The 16,944-nt window shown below is 47.9% G+C and overlaps 1 protein-coding gene across 1 annotated transcript; it reads right to left on the reverse strand.

Annotated features, from left to right (window-relative positions):
* Window positions 1-4,079: 4,079 nt before the first annotated feature.
* On the reverse strand, window positions 4,080-6,100 carry LOC131513033 (transcription initiation factor TFIID subunit 4-like). Its single transcript, XM_058732363.1, has 4 exons — window positions 6,036-6,100; window positions 5,181-5,988; window positions 5,012-5,091; window positions 4,080-4,728 (listed from the first exon to the last, which is right to left on the reverse strand). The coding sequence occupies exons 1-4, from the start codon at window positions 6,098-6,100 to the stop codon at window positions 4,722-4,724; spliced, it is 960 nt and encodes a 319-aa protein (XP_058588346.1). The 3' UTR covers window positions 4,080-4,721.
* Between the last annotated feature and the right edge of the window lie 10,844 nt (window positions 6,101-16,944).

Below are 16,944 nucleotides of genomic sequence, written 5' to 3' on the forward strand. Positions count from 1 at the left end.
TTATCTATTTTGAGAGAGAAAGAAAGCACGAGTAGGGGAGGGACAGAGAGAGGGGAAGAGAGAGAGAATTCCAAGCAGTCTCTGTGCTGTCAGTGCAGAGCCTGATGCGAGGCTCGAATCCACAAACCATGAGATCATGACCTGAGCTGAAGTTGGATGCTTAACTGACTGAGCCACCCAGGTGCCTCTCTCATCTCATTGTTTTTTGGGAGTTTTTTTGTTTGCTTTTTAAATTTATTTTAGAGAAAAAGAATGTGAGTGTGGCAGAGGGGCAGAGGAAGAGAGAGAGAGAATCTTAAGCAGGTTCCGCACTCAGCACAAAGCCTTTATTGGGGCTGAATCCCACAATCCTGAGGTTATGACTTGAGCTGAAATCAAGAGTCAGATGCTCAACCAACTGAGCCACCCAGGTACCCCTCATTCCTTTTTTAAAAAGTTTTTATTTATTTATTTATTTAATATTAAATATATTTTATTGTCAAACTGCTTTCCATACAACACCCAGTGCTCATCCCAACAGGTGCCCTCCTCAATGCCCATCACCCACTTTCCCCTCCCCCACACCCCCATCAACCCTCAGCTCTCAGTATTAAGAGTCTCTCATGGTTTCCCTCCTTCCCTCTCTGTAACTTTTTTTCCCCCCTTCCCCTCCCCTCTGGTCTTCTGTTAAGTTTCTCAGGATCCACATATGAGTGAAAACATATGGTATCTGTCTTTCTCTGTATGACTTATTTCACTTAGCATGACACTCTCCAGTTCCATCCACATTGCTACAAAAGGCCATATTTCATTCTTTCTCATTGTCAAGTAGTATTCCATTGTGTATATAAACCACAATTTCTTTATCCATTCGTCAGTTGATGGACATTTAGGCTCTTTCCATAATTTGGCTATTGTTGAAAGTGCTGCCATAAACATTGGCGTACAAGTGCCTCTATGCATGAGCACTCCTGTATCCCTTGGGTAAATTCCTAGCAGTGCTATTGCTGGGTCATAGGGTAGATATATCTTTAATAAAAAAAAAAATGTTTATTTATTTATTTTGAGAGAGAGAGAGAGAGAGAGAGAGAGCAGGGTAAGGGGCCAAGAGAGAGAATCCCAAGCAGGCTCTGCACTGTCAGCACAGAGCCCAACTTGGGGCTCGATCCCAGGAACCATGAGATAATGACTTGAGGGAAAAATAAAATATTGGACAATTAACCAACTGAGCCACCCAGGTGTCTCAGTCCTAAACCGCAGATGATAATGGCTATCACAAAGAGTTGCTGTGAAAAATCAATGAATTGATGCGATTCAAGTACTTAGTACAGGGCTTGGTGCACATATGTACTTAATAAATGTTAGATTAAAACACCGAGCTAAGACATTCAGTGAATGGGGATATAACGATTGGACTTTTGCTCTTGTTGTGGAATGGCGGCAGGTTCAAGTTCTTTTCTTGGAGGATGTGTGTGTGGGAGGTGAGTAGGTGACTAGGTGAGGGGTCCCTGATCATTTGGGGTGCTCTCAGGCTGAACTGATGCTTTATAGTTTCCCACATCTTTATTAAATGAGTGGAAAACACCCTCCCTTCTTTTTTTCACATAGTAACTGAAATAGTTACTAGAAATGATTGCTTTTAATTAACCTTCGGTTTTGTGACCCTTTGCTACATGCTCCCAGTTGAATTTTGGGAACCCACTTACATCACAGTGGGATTGTGCTGTGTTCCTCAAGTGTTACTGGTAACAGTGGTGGTGGTAGAGGTTGAGGCTGTGGGTGAGCCCCCCGGCTGGCCCCGAAATGGTCTAGGTTTCCTCCACCTGGCACGGGCCCGTGGTCTGGCTCTTTCCTGAAACCCCACCACGGGGCCAGTTACTGAACGTCTTTCTCACTTCTGTGTCCTCGTCTGATGCTGCCCCCTGCCCTTTGCAAGATTGGTTCCTATTCCTCCTCTGGGTCACCGCCTTAGATAGATCCTACCTGACCGATCAATCTATCATAAATCCTATCATTCTACTTCTCGTGCCCTTTCTTCTAACCTGCGTCACAAACTAACTGAATGTGCAGGTGTATCATGTTATCTGACTCTTCTGGACCTGAAGGTCCGTAAGGCCAAGCCTTTACCTTTTTTGTTCACTATCCAATACCTGGGGCACGCACATGCACGCGTGCACACACACACACACACACACACACACACACACACAATGTTGAAAATACCCACCCTCAAGTTCTTCTCTAAAACTGCTTTTGAGGAGAACCCAAGCCAACAAAGCTAGCATTTTAATTCTTTTGTCAGGTCATTTTCTGTATTTCCATCTTGGGTCCCCGGCTGTATTTTGGGTTTCTAAAGGGCAGGCATCAGATATTCTTTTTTTGTATTTTCCCACAGCTACTTATTCAGGGCCTGGCAAATATCAGCGTAGATATGTTGATTTTGATTTGATTTGACAGAAGAAAAGAATACAGTGGCTTTTTGCGCCCCAAAGGAGGCCAGAATCACTTCTGGTGCAGAGACCTCTGCCTAATGCTGGATAAGGCTGGGACCTGCCTTAGTATGCAATTAGTATTTTCTCTTCCCTATACTCATCCAGCCTCTCTCCCAGGTCCCTGTATCCTTGATTTCCAGAAGCAGCAGGTCACAAGCTGCTGAAGTAGCACAGGGCCCACAGCTGGGGGCTCAGTCAAGGGGCCCTGCCTGCCACCTGCTCCCTCCAGGCTGGAAGTGACAGAGGGAAACCAGCCTGGCCTCCTCAGGGGTGGGATGCCCATGTCTGTCATCTGGTGCTGGAAACAGGATGTCAGGACCCTATGCCCACAAGGCCAGAGTCAGGGACTCAAAATGAATGAACGGATGACTTTAAAATTTGGCACCCCGCTTGACTGAATCTCATGGATATAGAGAGTGACAGGCAGCTGGTAAAGGTGCAAAGAGCATTGGACATATTCGGCAGGCAAGGGTTGTAGTTATGGGTCTACCACTAATTTGATGCTCCTTTGGTCATGTACCACTTTTCTGCCCACAGTTTCCTGAAAATGAGAAGGTTGGACCAGATGATCTCAAAGATTCCCCAGCTCTAGTGTTCTTAAGTTACAGAACTGGAAGGAACCTGATCCATCATTTATACTTCAAATAGTCTTTTTTTTCCCCCCTTAAAAAAACCTCACTGTTGGTAACAGCCCTACGTCTACTCTAAACCCGCAAGGAGACAGTGCCAGCACATTTGCTCTTACATATTCCCAGGCAGCTTTGTTTATCTATGTACCGACCTGACAGATACATGGTCATTTCTTTTGTAACTGAAATTTTTATTGCGATCATTGTAGAATCACATTTAGTCGTAAGAAATAATACACTTCACCCAGTTTCCCCAATGATCACATTTTGGAAAACCTTAATATGTTATTACAACTAGGATATTGACATGGATATAATCCACCTACCTTATTCAGATTTCCCCAGTTTTACTTGTACTTATTTAAGCGTGTATAAGTTCTACATAAATTGGATCACCGGTTCTAAAGCCACAAGTTCTGAAACCAGAAGGATCTCTTGTGTTGCCCTTCTACATACCTTGCCTTCCTCCTGGCCCACCTCATTCCCTATTTGGTTTCTCAAAAATCTTTTTATTTGGAAATATTTCAAATGTGCAGAAATGCTTTAGTACACTCTGTACCCAGATTCACTGATTGTTAATATTTTCTCCCATTTACTCTACCATTTTTCCTATCAACGTGCTTTTTTCTGAATTACTTGAAGTTTAAATTGCACACATCATGTCTGCACAACACTTCAGTGTGTATTTCTTCTAAAATTTTTTGATGTTTATTTATTTTTGAAGGAGAGAGAGACAGAGTGTGAGCATGGGAGGGGGGGCAGAGAGAGAGGGAGACATAGAATCCAAAGCAGATCCAGGCTCTGAGCTGTCAGCACAGAGCCAGAAGCGGGGCTCGAACCGGTAAACCACGGGATCATGACCTGAGCCGAAGTCAGAGGCCCACCCGACTGAGCCACCCAGGTGCCCCCTCAGTGTGTATTTCTAAGAATAGGGATGTTCTTCTGCAGGACCATAGGACAAGTTATCAACAGCAGCAAATTTAACATTGATCCAATACTTTAATCTACTATCAGGATTCCAACTTTGTCCATTGAAATATCCTTTATAGCATTTCCTTTCCTTACACATTACATTAAGGATCACATTAAGCTGTCACGACTTTTTAGCAACCTTAAATCTGGAACATTTCCAAGCCTTCTTTTGTCTTTTACGATGTTGACATGTTTGAAGAATACAGCCCCTACCTGCCCCTTTTTAATAGATGTTCCTCATTTGGGGTTGGTCTAAGGTGTCATCATCAGATTTAGGTTGTTGGTTCTCCCTGGAATACCGCACAGGTGATGTGTTCTGAGGACATGATCTCCGTCTGCTCTCATTGGTGATGTTAATTTTGACCACCTGGTGAAGGAAGATGTTGTCCACCTGCTCCTTTGTAAATCTGTCCCCCTTGCTGTTATAAGCCTCAACCATCTATATGGAGAGACACGTTAAGCCAAGGAAATATCTGTTCCCCAGTAAAATCCACTCTACCGTTAACATCCATTGATGATTCTTGCCTGAACCAGTCTTTACCGCACCCTTCAAATCCTCTACGAGTATTTGAAACCAGGTTTTCTATGCTTCAGCTTCCTTGCGTCTTTGGTTCTGGTCAGAATCCTCTCCGTTTCTTCCCAATGACCTCTACGACCTTTGGGCAAAGAGTGGGCCGAATTAGTAGACTCAGCGGTCTCAACTGGAAATGAGCTAATGTGGGTTGTTCCGCGTTAAACTGTCCACCAGCGATTTGCATAGTACAGTGGCTTGTGAACACTTCCTGTATCCTTTTCGGATTCCGCCCGCCACCCCCGCCGCCCCCCTGCTTCGGTGGCATTTTGTTCAGACTGCCATCAACAACTCCCGTGCCCCTGTCCCCTGGCTCTGCCGTCCCCCTGTTGAAGCCTCAGGGTTGCTTCCCCAGGAGACTGCCCGACCTGCAGGAACGCCACGCCTGGACTTCATTGCTTTGGTGGCAAACTGCACGCGCGAGTCCCGTGCTCCCCTTAGATTGACCCTAGACGGACAATAAGCGCGCAAGTGCTAGAAAAAGCGCGCGGGGAACAGTAGGATAGCTTTTCCCCACCCAGGTATTCCGCTGGGTACCTCTCCGAGCCCAGCCGCCAAGGGCAAGGCGCAGGGCAGGCCTAGGGCCGCGGCCGCAGGGCAAAGGGGCGCGGCTGGCGGCAGCCGGAGCGCGATCCCCCGGGCGAGCATCCTGGAGGGCGGCCCGCAGGTGGCGGCGCGGGCCGGCGGGCGGGGCGGTGGAAGGGGAGGGCTCGGCGCGCGTCCGGCGGTGACGGCAGCGCGGAGGGGAGGTGCGAGCCGCCCGCCCGCCCGCTCGGGAGCCATGGCGAGAGGCCGCGCCGCGGCGCCCGCATCAGTGCCCGCGTCTGCAGCAGCGCCCCCGCCCGCCGCCCCGGGGCCCACCCCGCCGCCGTCCCCGCGCGCCCCGAGCCCGTGACGCCCGCGCGCCGCGAGCCAGGCGCCCCCCCTCCCCCCGGAGAGGGGCTGCGCGCGGGAGGGAGCGCGGGGCAGCCGAGCACCCCGACGACCCCCGCGTCCCGGAATCCCGGACCCCGAGCCCGCGAGCGCCAAGTCGGCGGCGGGCAGCAGGGGGAGGGGGCGCCGAAGCCGAGCCCCGCCGCGTGCACCCCGGTGCCGCCCGGCCGGCTGCTGCGGAGGGAACCGGAGCCGCCGGGCGGCGGGGGGCCCGGCCGGGGACAACGGGGAGGAGGAGGCGGCCGGCAGAGCCGAGCGCTCGGGTAGCCCCGCGCGGGAGGCCCCCGGGACCGCGCCGGCCACGGGGCCGCGCTCCGAGCGCAGCTCGCAGGTAAGACCCGGGTCCGCGCGTCCAGCTGGGGTGGGGGCGGGGGGAGGAGGGACACGGGTGTTCGGGGAGTGTGGGCCCGTGCTGCGGTGGCGGGAGAGGGTGGGCTCCGGGGCCCTGAGGGGCAGTACCCTTCTGGCATGGACCACACCTGAGGGAGGCCTCCGTGGGGCCCAAAAAGGTGCCCACAGGGCATGGTGGCGGTCACACCGCGTGGCCTGGATTCCGCGCTCCGGCACTCTCGAGATGACAGTGAGGCGACCTTCAGAGAGCCCCGAGCTGAGCCCGGCCAGAGCGCGAGCAGCACCCCGGTCCCCACTCAGCCGCAAAACTTAACGTAAATTACATCTTCTGAGTGGGTCCGGGACCGGACGGGTGGCTTTTAGGACCCTTCCTTTCCATTCTGAGACTTAACAAGTTCACTTCTGTCACTGTTTGGACATGAGTTTTTAAATCCTTTTTGAATCTTACCAGGTCAGGGTCTTGCAGGTAAAAACAAACGTAACGAAATATAGTTTTTTTCTTTTGTGGAGTTGTGTTTAGGGAAGCACAAGTGAAAAGCCCAGCTGCTCCTAGGGCTGGCGCTGGTTGCGCACTCCCGGTTCAGCCCGCGTTTTAAACCCTTCCCTGTACTTGCTCAGAAACACATCAGCGTTCCCTTTGAGCACTTCCGAAGTACGAGTGTTTAGGCCTCTGATTTTTTTTTTTTTTAAGTTGCTTTCTGATATTCTCCACCAGAACTTAATTGCCTCAAACAAATGTGTGAACATCGTCAGTGTTGTCTGCAAGTCTGTAGGCAGAATGAGTCCCCTTTCCTGGAGCATCGTTTGTTTATCTGTGGCAGGGAGTGACAGACTGGGTCCTTTTCAGTTTCCAATTACAAGACCAGCAGAGACTGAGCCTTGCTCAGCTCTGAGCACTCTGCGCAGGGGAGGGTCTCCCCAGTTCCAGTGGAGGGTCTCCCCAGTTCCAGTGGAGGATAGGCAAGCCGTCTTGCTGGCAATTTGAGTTGGACCTGGAGTGACAGCATCTCGCTCTCTCGCTCTCTCGCTCTCTCGCTCAGTTTGGAAAGTGTGCCCTTTGATCTCTGACCACAGCTTTATCACAGAGGTGCCCAGACAAGCGTAGGCTGAGCCGCCTGGAGAGCTGAGCAGGGCTCAGGGGTAATGAGCTGGGTTAGAAAGCCCATGTTCGTGTGCAGCAGGTTTGACAAGAGTTGGGTCTCACCTTGGCCCCAGTGTGAGCTGGTTCCTGGTTGACTCCCCAGGGGCCTGTGAGATTTGGTTACCCTAGCTCTTCCTGGAGGGTGTCTCTACCCTGGCTGTGTGGCTGGTGCTCCTAAAAGGACCAGGCCTTTGAATGGGAAACCGGGATTCAAATTCCAGCCCCTCTCTCTTTACTGGCTTTGTGACCTTGGGCCCAGATTTAACCTCTCCGACCTGGCTTTCCCCCTCTCTGGGGTTGCCTGCCTCCCCGGAACAAACATGCATTGGATTGTTGCAGGGATTACAGAGTGTTTTCAATGAAAGTGTTTGTAAAAGTTTGACTACACGACATGGGAGGTTTTCAGGTCTCCTTGCAACATGATTAGGGATGCGACTGGTAACCCTTTTCAGCTCTAACAGGGATAATAAAGCAGATATTATAATACTAATTATCATCTTTCTTATGGGTTTACCGGGAAGGTCAAATCAGATCATTGAAAAGGGCTCTGACACTAGAGCAATATTTCTATTGCAAGGAGTTCCTAAGCCATCAGTTTCCAAACCAACAGCACCTATGTCTCCATCTGATGTGGACTCTCTTTTAGTCGTTGCTTTCTGAGCCCCTGCCTCTGACCTTGCACACAGAAGGTCTCTAATTGTTAGGTGACTTTTTTTTTTCCTATTAAAGTTTTATTTATTTTTGAGAGAGAGCGTGAGCGGGGGAGGGACAGAGAGGGAGACACAGAATCTGAAACAGGCTCCAGGTTCTGAGCTGTCAGCACAGCCCGACACGGGGCTCAAACTCAGGAACCGTGAGCTCGTGACCTGAGCCGAAGTCGGACGTTTAAGCAACTGAGCCACGCAGGCACCCTGTTAGGTGACTCTTGAGTTGACCATCTCATGTATGTTCTTAGATGTTATTTTATGGTCTTGAGAGACTGTCTTTTGTCTACAGACACACTGTTGAATGGGGCTTCTGGTTCCTCCCCACATTGTTTTCCTTCTTTTTGAACAAGTATTACCTATTCTGAACAAGTATTACCTATTCTGACTTGCCTTCTTATTAGGTGTATCCAAATGGAGGCCATCTGCCATGTTGAAAAATTCAAAGTTTTAGTGGAGAGACAGTAACTAACAGCATACGTGTAAATCTGGATGCCTCCAAGCTATGTATAATACCAATGATGTACAGCTGCTTAAAGAGATGCTTTGGCATGTGTTTTATGAAGGGACATGTGGCTTTATTATTCACTGAGAAGCTCATTTAATTACATGTTTGTTAGTAGTGCACCTGAGGCGGAAGAGGGTGGAACACAGGTGGAAGGCGAGCTCTTGACATCCTTGTTTGGGCTTCTGGTCCCGCATTTGAGGAAAGGCTGCTCCCAGTCTCACCTGGTTAGTGGGAAGAGGGCTGTAACTCTCTTTGAAGACTAACGAATAGCAGTGACTTTTTTTTTTTAAGTTTATTTCTTTATTTTGTGAGAGAGAGAGGGAAAGAGAATCCCAAGCAGGCTTTGCACCATCAGTGGAGAGCCCGACGCGGTGCTCGAACCCACAGACTGCCAGATCATAACCCGAGCTGAAATCAAGAATTGGATGCTTAACCGGCTGAGCCACCCAGGCGCCCCGTGGCAGTGACTTCTAGTGACCACTCACAAGCCTTGGGAATCTTTTGGCCTCAGTGTCTCAAGCTGTGAAATGAGTTATATCGATATTTCTGAAGCTTGCCCCGTAACCTTCAGGGCAAAGAACTCTGGAAAGAGGGATATGGGAGGTGCAGCCCGAGGTTTCTGGCACATTTCAGTGAATTTTTCAATGTGAGTTCAGTGATTCCTTTAATGGAGAATAGGATGCAGGGTTCATCTGTTTTAATGTAAAAGATGCTTTAAATTGCTGCCTTGAGTCAAAAAGTACTTGAGGACGATGCACTTTTTCTCTCCCGAGGCTCTGGGGGGCTTCCCTGTGGCATGTGTACCCCAATTTGAGAATCTTGGAGCTGGATTATTTCTAGCGGCTTTGCTAGTTCCGGGCTTTATGATATACTAGGACTGTTGAAAGCAGAAGGTACTCTCCTCCCCAGAGGACATGGATTTTATAGTAATAGCTGAAAAGGATGCTCTAGTATTGAAGGGAGGTAGGTGTATTATTGACTTAACCACGAGAGTATAAATTATCTGGATTTGAATGTTAAGGAAGACCATACTCTGGGTTTACAGGGGACTTTGAAATCTTTTTTTTTCTCCCCCCAAAATTTGTTGAAGATAACCGTGAACCTGTGGATCAGGTGATTTGACTTTTTCTGAAAAGTATTCCTTGTATCATACCATTCAGAACACCTCATTCTTTACTGCGCTCCTCCTTAATGATTAGACTTAGTTACTAGACAGTGAGATTGTCTTTTTTAAAGTTTATTTGTTTATTTTGAGAGACAGTGTGCATGGGAGGGGGAGAGAGGCAGAGACGGAGAGAAAATCCCAAGCAGGCTCTGCACTGATGTGGGGCTCTATCTCACAAACCATGAGATCATGACCTAAGCCGAAATCAAAGAGTCAGACACTTAACTGACTGAGCCACCCAGGCACCCTGATAGTGAGATTATTATGATTAAAAGCTGCTGTCTCCTGGATTACGTTCACACAGATTAGCTATTGGCAGGTCCTACATTGGCTTACGTAGATGCAGGTTTGTATATGTCACTTAAAATGGGTATTGATTAGAACCAGGGTCAGGATTTTGATTTTCCTTCTCTAGGTTTGGGGAGGAAAAAGCATCTATGCACATGGAGAACCCTGGGATTTTCAAAGTTCTCCGTCACTTCTTCTGGTTGTTTTGGTAAAATCAAAAAGTCCTTCCAGGCAGTTCTTTAACATCAAGAGCCTATGCTGCGGGCCTGGGGTTTTATGATAGGAGCATTCTGCGAGCTCTCACTATTTAAGTTTTGCAAAAAGTTGAGAAGGTGTGATCTAGTATAGGCTTGCCTCCTTTTATTATGCTCCTTATCAAATAATTTCCAGTTGGGGATGTGGTCAAACAATAGTCTCCCGAGTGTTACAGTAGGTTTGGGTTCACTTATGTTACTGAATCATGAATTTGAACCCGAGGAAGCAGGTGAGCAATGAGGGCAGTCGTAGTTCAATCCTTGAAGTTGTCGGAAGACCTTTGGGAAACTTTTCCTGGGAGATGTAGGGAAAAAAATTTCATTGAGACACTTTATGCCTAAGGGGACCGAGAGTCCAGATTTATGGTGGGACCACTCGGCCGTGGCCTGGGTGGAGGAGGGCGATGTCCAAGAGAGGGGGATCCTGACTGTTGCCGGTCGTGCGTCTCCTTTGGTCCCTGCTGTCCTGGCCCCAGCTGGTTGCAGAAGCATAAGGCGTCACGATGCAGCCCATGGCAGGTGGGCCTCCAGTGCCAACCAGCATCACCTGGGTTCCCTGCACACCTACAGAGACCCACACGCAGCCCCAGACCACATGGAGCCCCAGACCCCCAGACTTCAGGCTAAGTCTGAATCTGCATTTTATTTATTTATTTAAAAAATTTTTTAATGTTTATTTATTTTTGACAGAGAGAGAGAGAGAGAGAGAGAGAGAGAGAGAGAGAGAAACAGAGAAACAGAGCACGAGTGGGGGAGGGGCAGAGAAAGAGACGCAGAATCTGAAGCAGGCTCCAGGCTCTGATCTGTCAGCACAGAGCCCGACGCGGGGCCCGAACTCACGCGAGATCACGTGAGATCATGACCTGAGCTGAGGTTGGACGCTCAACCGACTGAGCCACCCAGGCGCCCCTGAATCTGCGTTTTAAACACATCTCTGGGTCGTACTGATGTTCAGAGACCTCTTTCCCTTTTTGGGGTCCCCCAGAATGTTCTTCCCCCAGGCACAAGGCCAGACTTGGCATAGGTTGGGAAGAACACGTGGCCAGCACATCAAGTCCCCTGCACACTGAGGGGCGCTGGGGCTCAGAGCTGGGTTCAACCTCTTGCCCACCCCTGAAAGGACAGGGGTGGGGGCTTCTCAGAAGAGATCACCGAGCCTGTTCCCTCCCCAGCGCCCACCTCTTCCCTGCAGCTGCGGGCAGAGACGTGTAAAATGGGAAGACCCAGGGAGGGAAGGGACACACGGTCGCCTCTCGATCAGCAGTGAGGAGAAGCAGTCCAAAACGTGGCCATTTACCCCGCTTCCGGCCGCAGCACACGCCTGAAACGTGGGGTGATGTTTCGAGTTCTGAAAAATGTGCCAGAGCAGCAGTTCCCCCTAAGTGCTAGCCGTGTAGTTGGAGAGTCTACCGGACGCTCACCTCCTCTTTGTTGTGCCAGGTCACGGGACATTGCTAGACAGAGTGGCGGAGTGGAAGCCAGACAGAAGGTGGGGGGGTCTGACCCCAGCCTATAGGTAACCTTCCTCGCCCTCTCGTCTCCCCTCCCGCTTTCCCAGCAGCGACAGAGTTCTCGGTCTAGGGTGCCTCTTCCGAGACCTCACGTAGGGATGGGTGCATGGAAGGCGCCTTTGCAGAATTCTTCTTTTCTTGCCCCAGACCCCAGTCTGAGAGATGGAGTACCTAATGTGTCGGCCCTCTTCTATTTCGTTTTAAAAAGTTGTGGCGAAATACACATAACAAAAATTCACCACTGTAGCCATTTCCCAGTGGACGGTTTCATGGCATTAAATACGTTCACACGGTGGTGCAGGTAGCACATTTGTCCACCCCCCCCCCCCCCCGTGTACCCACGAAACACTAACTCCCAGTTCCCTTGTCCCTCCAGCCTCGGGCGACCACCGTTCTACTTTATGTCTCTGTGAGTTTACCTCTCCAGGTACCTCGTATAAGAGGAATCATACGGTTTGCTCTTTTCTAGCCGGCTTTTGTCACTTAGCATAATGTCTTCGAGGTCCATCCATGTTGTAGCATGTACCAGAACGTCATTCCTTTTTCAGGCCGAATAATATTCCATTGTGTGTACGTGTCACATTTTATTTATCCATTCATCCATCTTTGGACGCTTAGGTTGCTTCAACCTTTTGGCCATGGTGAGTAATGCATCTATGAACATGGGTGTACAAATATCTATTTGAGTCTTTGATTAACCTTCTTTTGGGTGGGTACCCACAAGTGGAATTGCTGGATCCATGGTAATTCTATGTTTCGTTTTTGCGGAAGCACCATACCTTTTTTTCTTGATGGCTGGATCATTGTTTTTGTCCTACCAGGAAAGCACAAGGGTTCCAATTTCTCTACATCCTCACCAACACTTGTTATTTTCAGTTTTGGTTTTGTTTTTTTCTTTCTTTTTGTTTTTTTTCTTTTTCTTTTTTTTTTTAAATAGTCATCCAAATGGATGTGATGTGGTTATTTCTTTTCGTTAGTTTTGTTTCGGGTTTTGTTTTTTTTTTGGTTGTTTCTTTTGAGTCACTTTTCTCTATTCTGTTATTCTCTCCCCACTAGCCACAGTTTTTGTCCAGCTTTGAGCTATGGGGAATGCCTGAAAAGTAGAACTCTTGCTTCAGTCCTTGCTCCTGATTACCGTTTAACTCTGTGGGCATCGCAGTGAATTTTACTTAGTAAGTGTGCTGGCACTCAGATTACTAAGGCTTCTAGAAGCTGCTGTCTGTGAGTTGATGATCCTTCCTTCCATTCTTCTCTCTCCTTTTTAATTTTGAATGGAAATTGGTGTGTTTGAGTTGGGGGAACAAGGTGGACAGCAGTAGAAAGCCAACTCAGTAAGGCAGGACATCACATTTTGCGATTCTGAGTCCAGAGTTCTAAGAATAAATTTCGTTTGCCTGTTGGACCTTGCCTTCGAGTGGCAGGTGTTTGTTTGGTGGTCTGACATCTGCAGGGGTCTGGCAGCACAGTTGTAACGTCAGGGCCATGTTTTTGTTGTTGTTTAAAAGAGTGGTCCAAAAATGTGGGCCTTGCGTGCATTGCAGAATTTCAAACCTTGGAAGGAAATTGGAGGTTTATTTAAACTAAAGTGACAGGCAGATTCTTGTCGTGTTACATAGTTGGCATTGGTCAGCTTTGTGCCAGGGAATTAAAAACACCAAAAAAACAAACAAAAAAACCAAACCTATGATTCAGGAATAGCAGTGTAATGGTTTTGAGGAAAGGTGGGAAGAAGGAAAACGAGCAATTTGGTACATGTGTGAGTCATTGGTGCCGTGTGAGTGTTCCCAGTTGGACGCAGACTTTCTGAGACCATTGGTTCACTGGCTTTTGCAGGAGAGAACAGTGGCATCCAGACGGCGGGTATTTCATTGCAACCTTTGCATCCAGAATATGTTTTAAATGCTGAATACTGTGGGAAATGTACAGTGGTGTTTTATGGACTTGGGGGTGGGGGGAGTAGCTTTATTTCCGTTCATTTGTTAAAAAAAAAAAATCCTCCAGGCTTAATAATTTGGATAAACTGACACTATTGATACATTTGAAGCCATGTTTTTTTTTTTTTTTCCCCCTTTAAGATTGGTGCTTTTTCAGGGTTAGGTGTGTTGAACCTGGCAAAAAAACCCAAAAAAACAAAAAAACCCCTCCTGTTTATGGCAGCCAGTTTCTGAATCATTAACTTGTATGGTAACCTCATAGGGTTATTAAAGGGATTACATGAGTCAATATGTGTGCTCGGCTCATAGTAAACATTTTGTGTTAGGCATTGTTGTTGTTGAACTCCTTATGAGCTGTTCAGCCACACATAATTTCATAGCACACACTCTGTGCCATGCCCCCAGGGTTCGTGTTGGTTTTCATCTTTATGGTACTGACAGGGATGGTCCCCATGACCCAAGGCAGTGATGTGGGCTGTGGATTTTGCTCACCTGACCATTAACTTCCCTCCTTTGGCTTTGAGGAGAAACGGTTAACCTCCAAGGATCCCAAGGCATCAGAGAAATCACTTTGGACTCGATAGTTGGACACAAATATCAAGACGTTTCAAAGGTCTCTTGTGGAAGAGGTGTAGTTTGGTGTTAAATATTTTGAGAAAATATCTATCTGGGGAAACAGAAAATTCTTAATACCGTAACAGTAGATAAAAGGTATGACAAGCAAATCACTGGGAAAATAGACTAAACTTTTGACTGATGCAGTAGGTGTGTGGATACCGTACTTGGAAGGAAGGAAAATAGTTTGTGTTAAGAGATTACAAGAGGAATGCCGTAGCAACTATTGGATGTTAACTTGAAAAACTTTTAGCTAAGTCTCTTGATCCTAGACATGATACTCCTATGGAAGGGAACAAAGAGAATAAAGAGGAGAGTTTGGTTATTTCATCATCAGACTTTTATCCTTTTTGGTAATCCTATGTATACTGACGGAAGAGGCAGCGTGGCGGAGAACCTCAGCAAGACCACGTGTGACCCTTCCCCTCGCAGACTCAGAAGTTGCACGCGCATTTGTTAAGCAGGGCAGAGCAGGGATGTAGACGTTGTGAAGAGAAGGCCCATAGCGGGGCGCGGTGTCGCGGGGCACGGTGTCACAGGGCTGGCTTCACTCTGTGAATGTGCCCAGGCAGGTGTGTGGTCTCAGGCTCTCAGGCCTTATCTGCCACCGGACTGACAGACCCGTGCTGAAGCTCTGGCTTGGCTACAGGTGAGAGAGGGTGGTGACTTCAACTGGGCAGTAGGTGGGTGGTAGTGTGGATGGACAGAAATGGATTCCTTTGGGTGGCCTTGAGGAGCTACGGCTTGCCATGTCTTTGAAGAGATGGTGGGAGGGTTAGGGAGGTCAAGGATGAGGCTGAGATTTTTGAATTGGGTTAACTCCATTGTGATAACTCAGTTGCGCAGGGGTTAGGACTTGCAGGATCCCGTTTTGAACGTGCTTGGAGTTTGATGTGCTTTGGAGGTTCCCTAGCGAAGGTGTTTAAGGCAGTGGAATGTCTGGGTCTGAGGCTTGGAAGAGAGATCTGGGTGTGAGGTGAGGGCTTGGGGGCCATCCCCGTGTAGATGGCAGTAATGTCATGTGGAGAAGAACTCCCAGAGGTCGACCAGGAGGAGACCAGAAGTGCACGGGGAGGGAGTGTTCTGGCAGCGATGAGTGGGGGTTCGTGGGGTCACTCTGCTGTGGGGGGCCAAGTAAGATAACAGCTAAAATCTTCTTTGGGTTTGTTTCTACTTAGTTGGTATGACAAGATCTGTAGAGTTGTGTCAGAGGGGATGCTGGCCTAGCCTTGGAAATAACTTACAGTATGTTGACTACAAGGATTCTTGTGTTCATGAACATTAGGTTTCATTGCCAAGCATCACGTACGCTTGTTTCATGGGTGTCCATGTTTTATGAATTCTCGTAATTCGTGAGCTCTGAATTCGAGATTTTGTCGCACTTTCTTGTGATTCCTACACATTTAACTCGAGGTTTTATAGTGTGTATTGTTGGAGCTATAGAATCACGGTAAAATTGGAGGGAATTAGAAATTGCTTGCTCGAACAAAGATAACTTCTGCAGCTCCACCACAATGGAAAAAATATGCAGTCTGACAATACTAACCGCTGGTGAGGATGTGGGACAAGTGGAAGTCTCACGCGCTACATACAAAGAACGACCACTTGGAAAATTGACAATATTGGGGCACCTGGGTGGCTCGGCTGTTTGAGCATCTGACTCTCGGTTTCAGCTCAGGTCATGATCTCATGGTTCGTGAGCTTGAGCCCCGCGTCGGGCTCCATACTGACAGTGTGGAGTGTGCTTGGGATTCTCCCTCGTCTCTTTCTCTCCTTTCCCCCTCCCCCCGTCCCTCCCCTGTGCACGCGCACTCTGTCTTTCTCTCTCAAAAGAAATAAACTTAAAAAAAAATGTCAATATTTACTAAAGCTGACCATATCCATTATGACTCAAAGATTCACTCCTGGGCATATACTCAACAGAAATGCATGCTGTCTTCTTGGTTAATAGCAGCTTTACTCATATTAGCTCCAAACTGGAAGAAACCCAAATGTCTATTCCCTAGTGACTGTAAAAACAAATCATGGTTTATCCATATAATGGAATACTACTCAGCATTAAAAAAGAATGAAATACAAATACCTGCAATAAATAGATGAATCTTACAGACAAAATGTTGAGCCCAGGAGACCAGAAATACAAGTATACTCTATAGGATTCCATTTTCAGGACGTTCAAAAGCCGGCAAAAGTATCCTGGAATAAGGATCAGAAGAATGGTGGTTACCTACAAGGAGGCATTGACCGTGCAAGGTGGATAGGCACATAAGAATTAATGGCCCTGCATGTGTAAGACAAATTAAAGGTTCTAGTTAATTTGGCAACTATTAGATTTTAACGCAACGTGATGTAACATAGTTCCACAGAATTTACCAGTGCCTTAACCTGTGGTTTTCATCCCATTGCCCCCACCCCCTTGGTGCATACACATACACCCCTAGTAGATGGTCCTCAAGGCAGCTGTTCCTCAGTCTTTAGGGTAGCTAATGAAGCATGGGTGTTTAGTGTTTCTTCTTTGGTTCACACAGGGGGTATTATCATGGTGGCCCAGGGTCAGACATAGGGTGAAATGATAGAGGCACTTGCCTACGGTACAAAATTTAAGTCATCAAGACAAATAATATTTTATGGGGTGCCTGGGTGGCTCAGTTGCTTGAGCGTCTGACTTCGACTCAAGACATGATCTCGTAGTTGGTGAGTTCAAGTCCCACGTTGGACTCCGTGCTGACAGCTCGGGAGCTTGGAGCCCGGAGGCTGCTTCTGATTCTGTGTCTCCTTGTCTCTCTGCCCCTCCCCTGCTCGTGCACTGGCTCTCGCTCTCTCTCTCTCTCTCTCTCTCTCTCTCTCTCTCTCTCAAAAATAAGCATTAAAAAATAAAATAAAAATATTTTAGTGCA

Source organism: Neofelis nebulosa, chromosome 5 (genome assembly GCF_028018385.1).
Source record: "Neofelis nebulosa isolate mNeoNeb1 chromosome 5, mNeoNeb1.pri, whole genome shotgun sequence".
In the NCBI taxonomy this organism is placed as follows: domain Eukaryota; kingdom Metazoa; phylum Chordata; class Mammalia; order Carnivora; family Felidae; genus Neofelis; species Neofelis nebulosa.

Bases quoted from the DNA above. Each gene is read 5' to 3' on its own strand.
- LOC131513033 (XM_058732363.1), bottom strand. From the start codon at position 6,100: ATGCCCTGTGGGCACCTTTTTGGGCCCCACGGAGGCCTCCCTCAGGTG. The intron at 5,989-6,035 runs GTACTGCCCCTC...CCGCCACCGCAG, and splicing joins GTGTGGTCCATGCCAGAAGG to CACGGGCCCACACTCCCCGA. The intron at 5,092-5,180 runs GTACCCAGCGGA...TTGTCCGTCTAG, and splicing joins TGGCGGCTGGGCTCGGAGAG to GGTCAATCTAAGGGGAGCAC.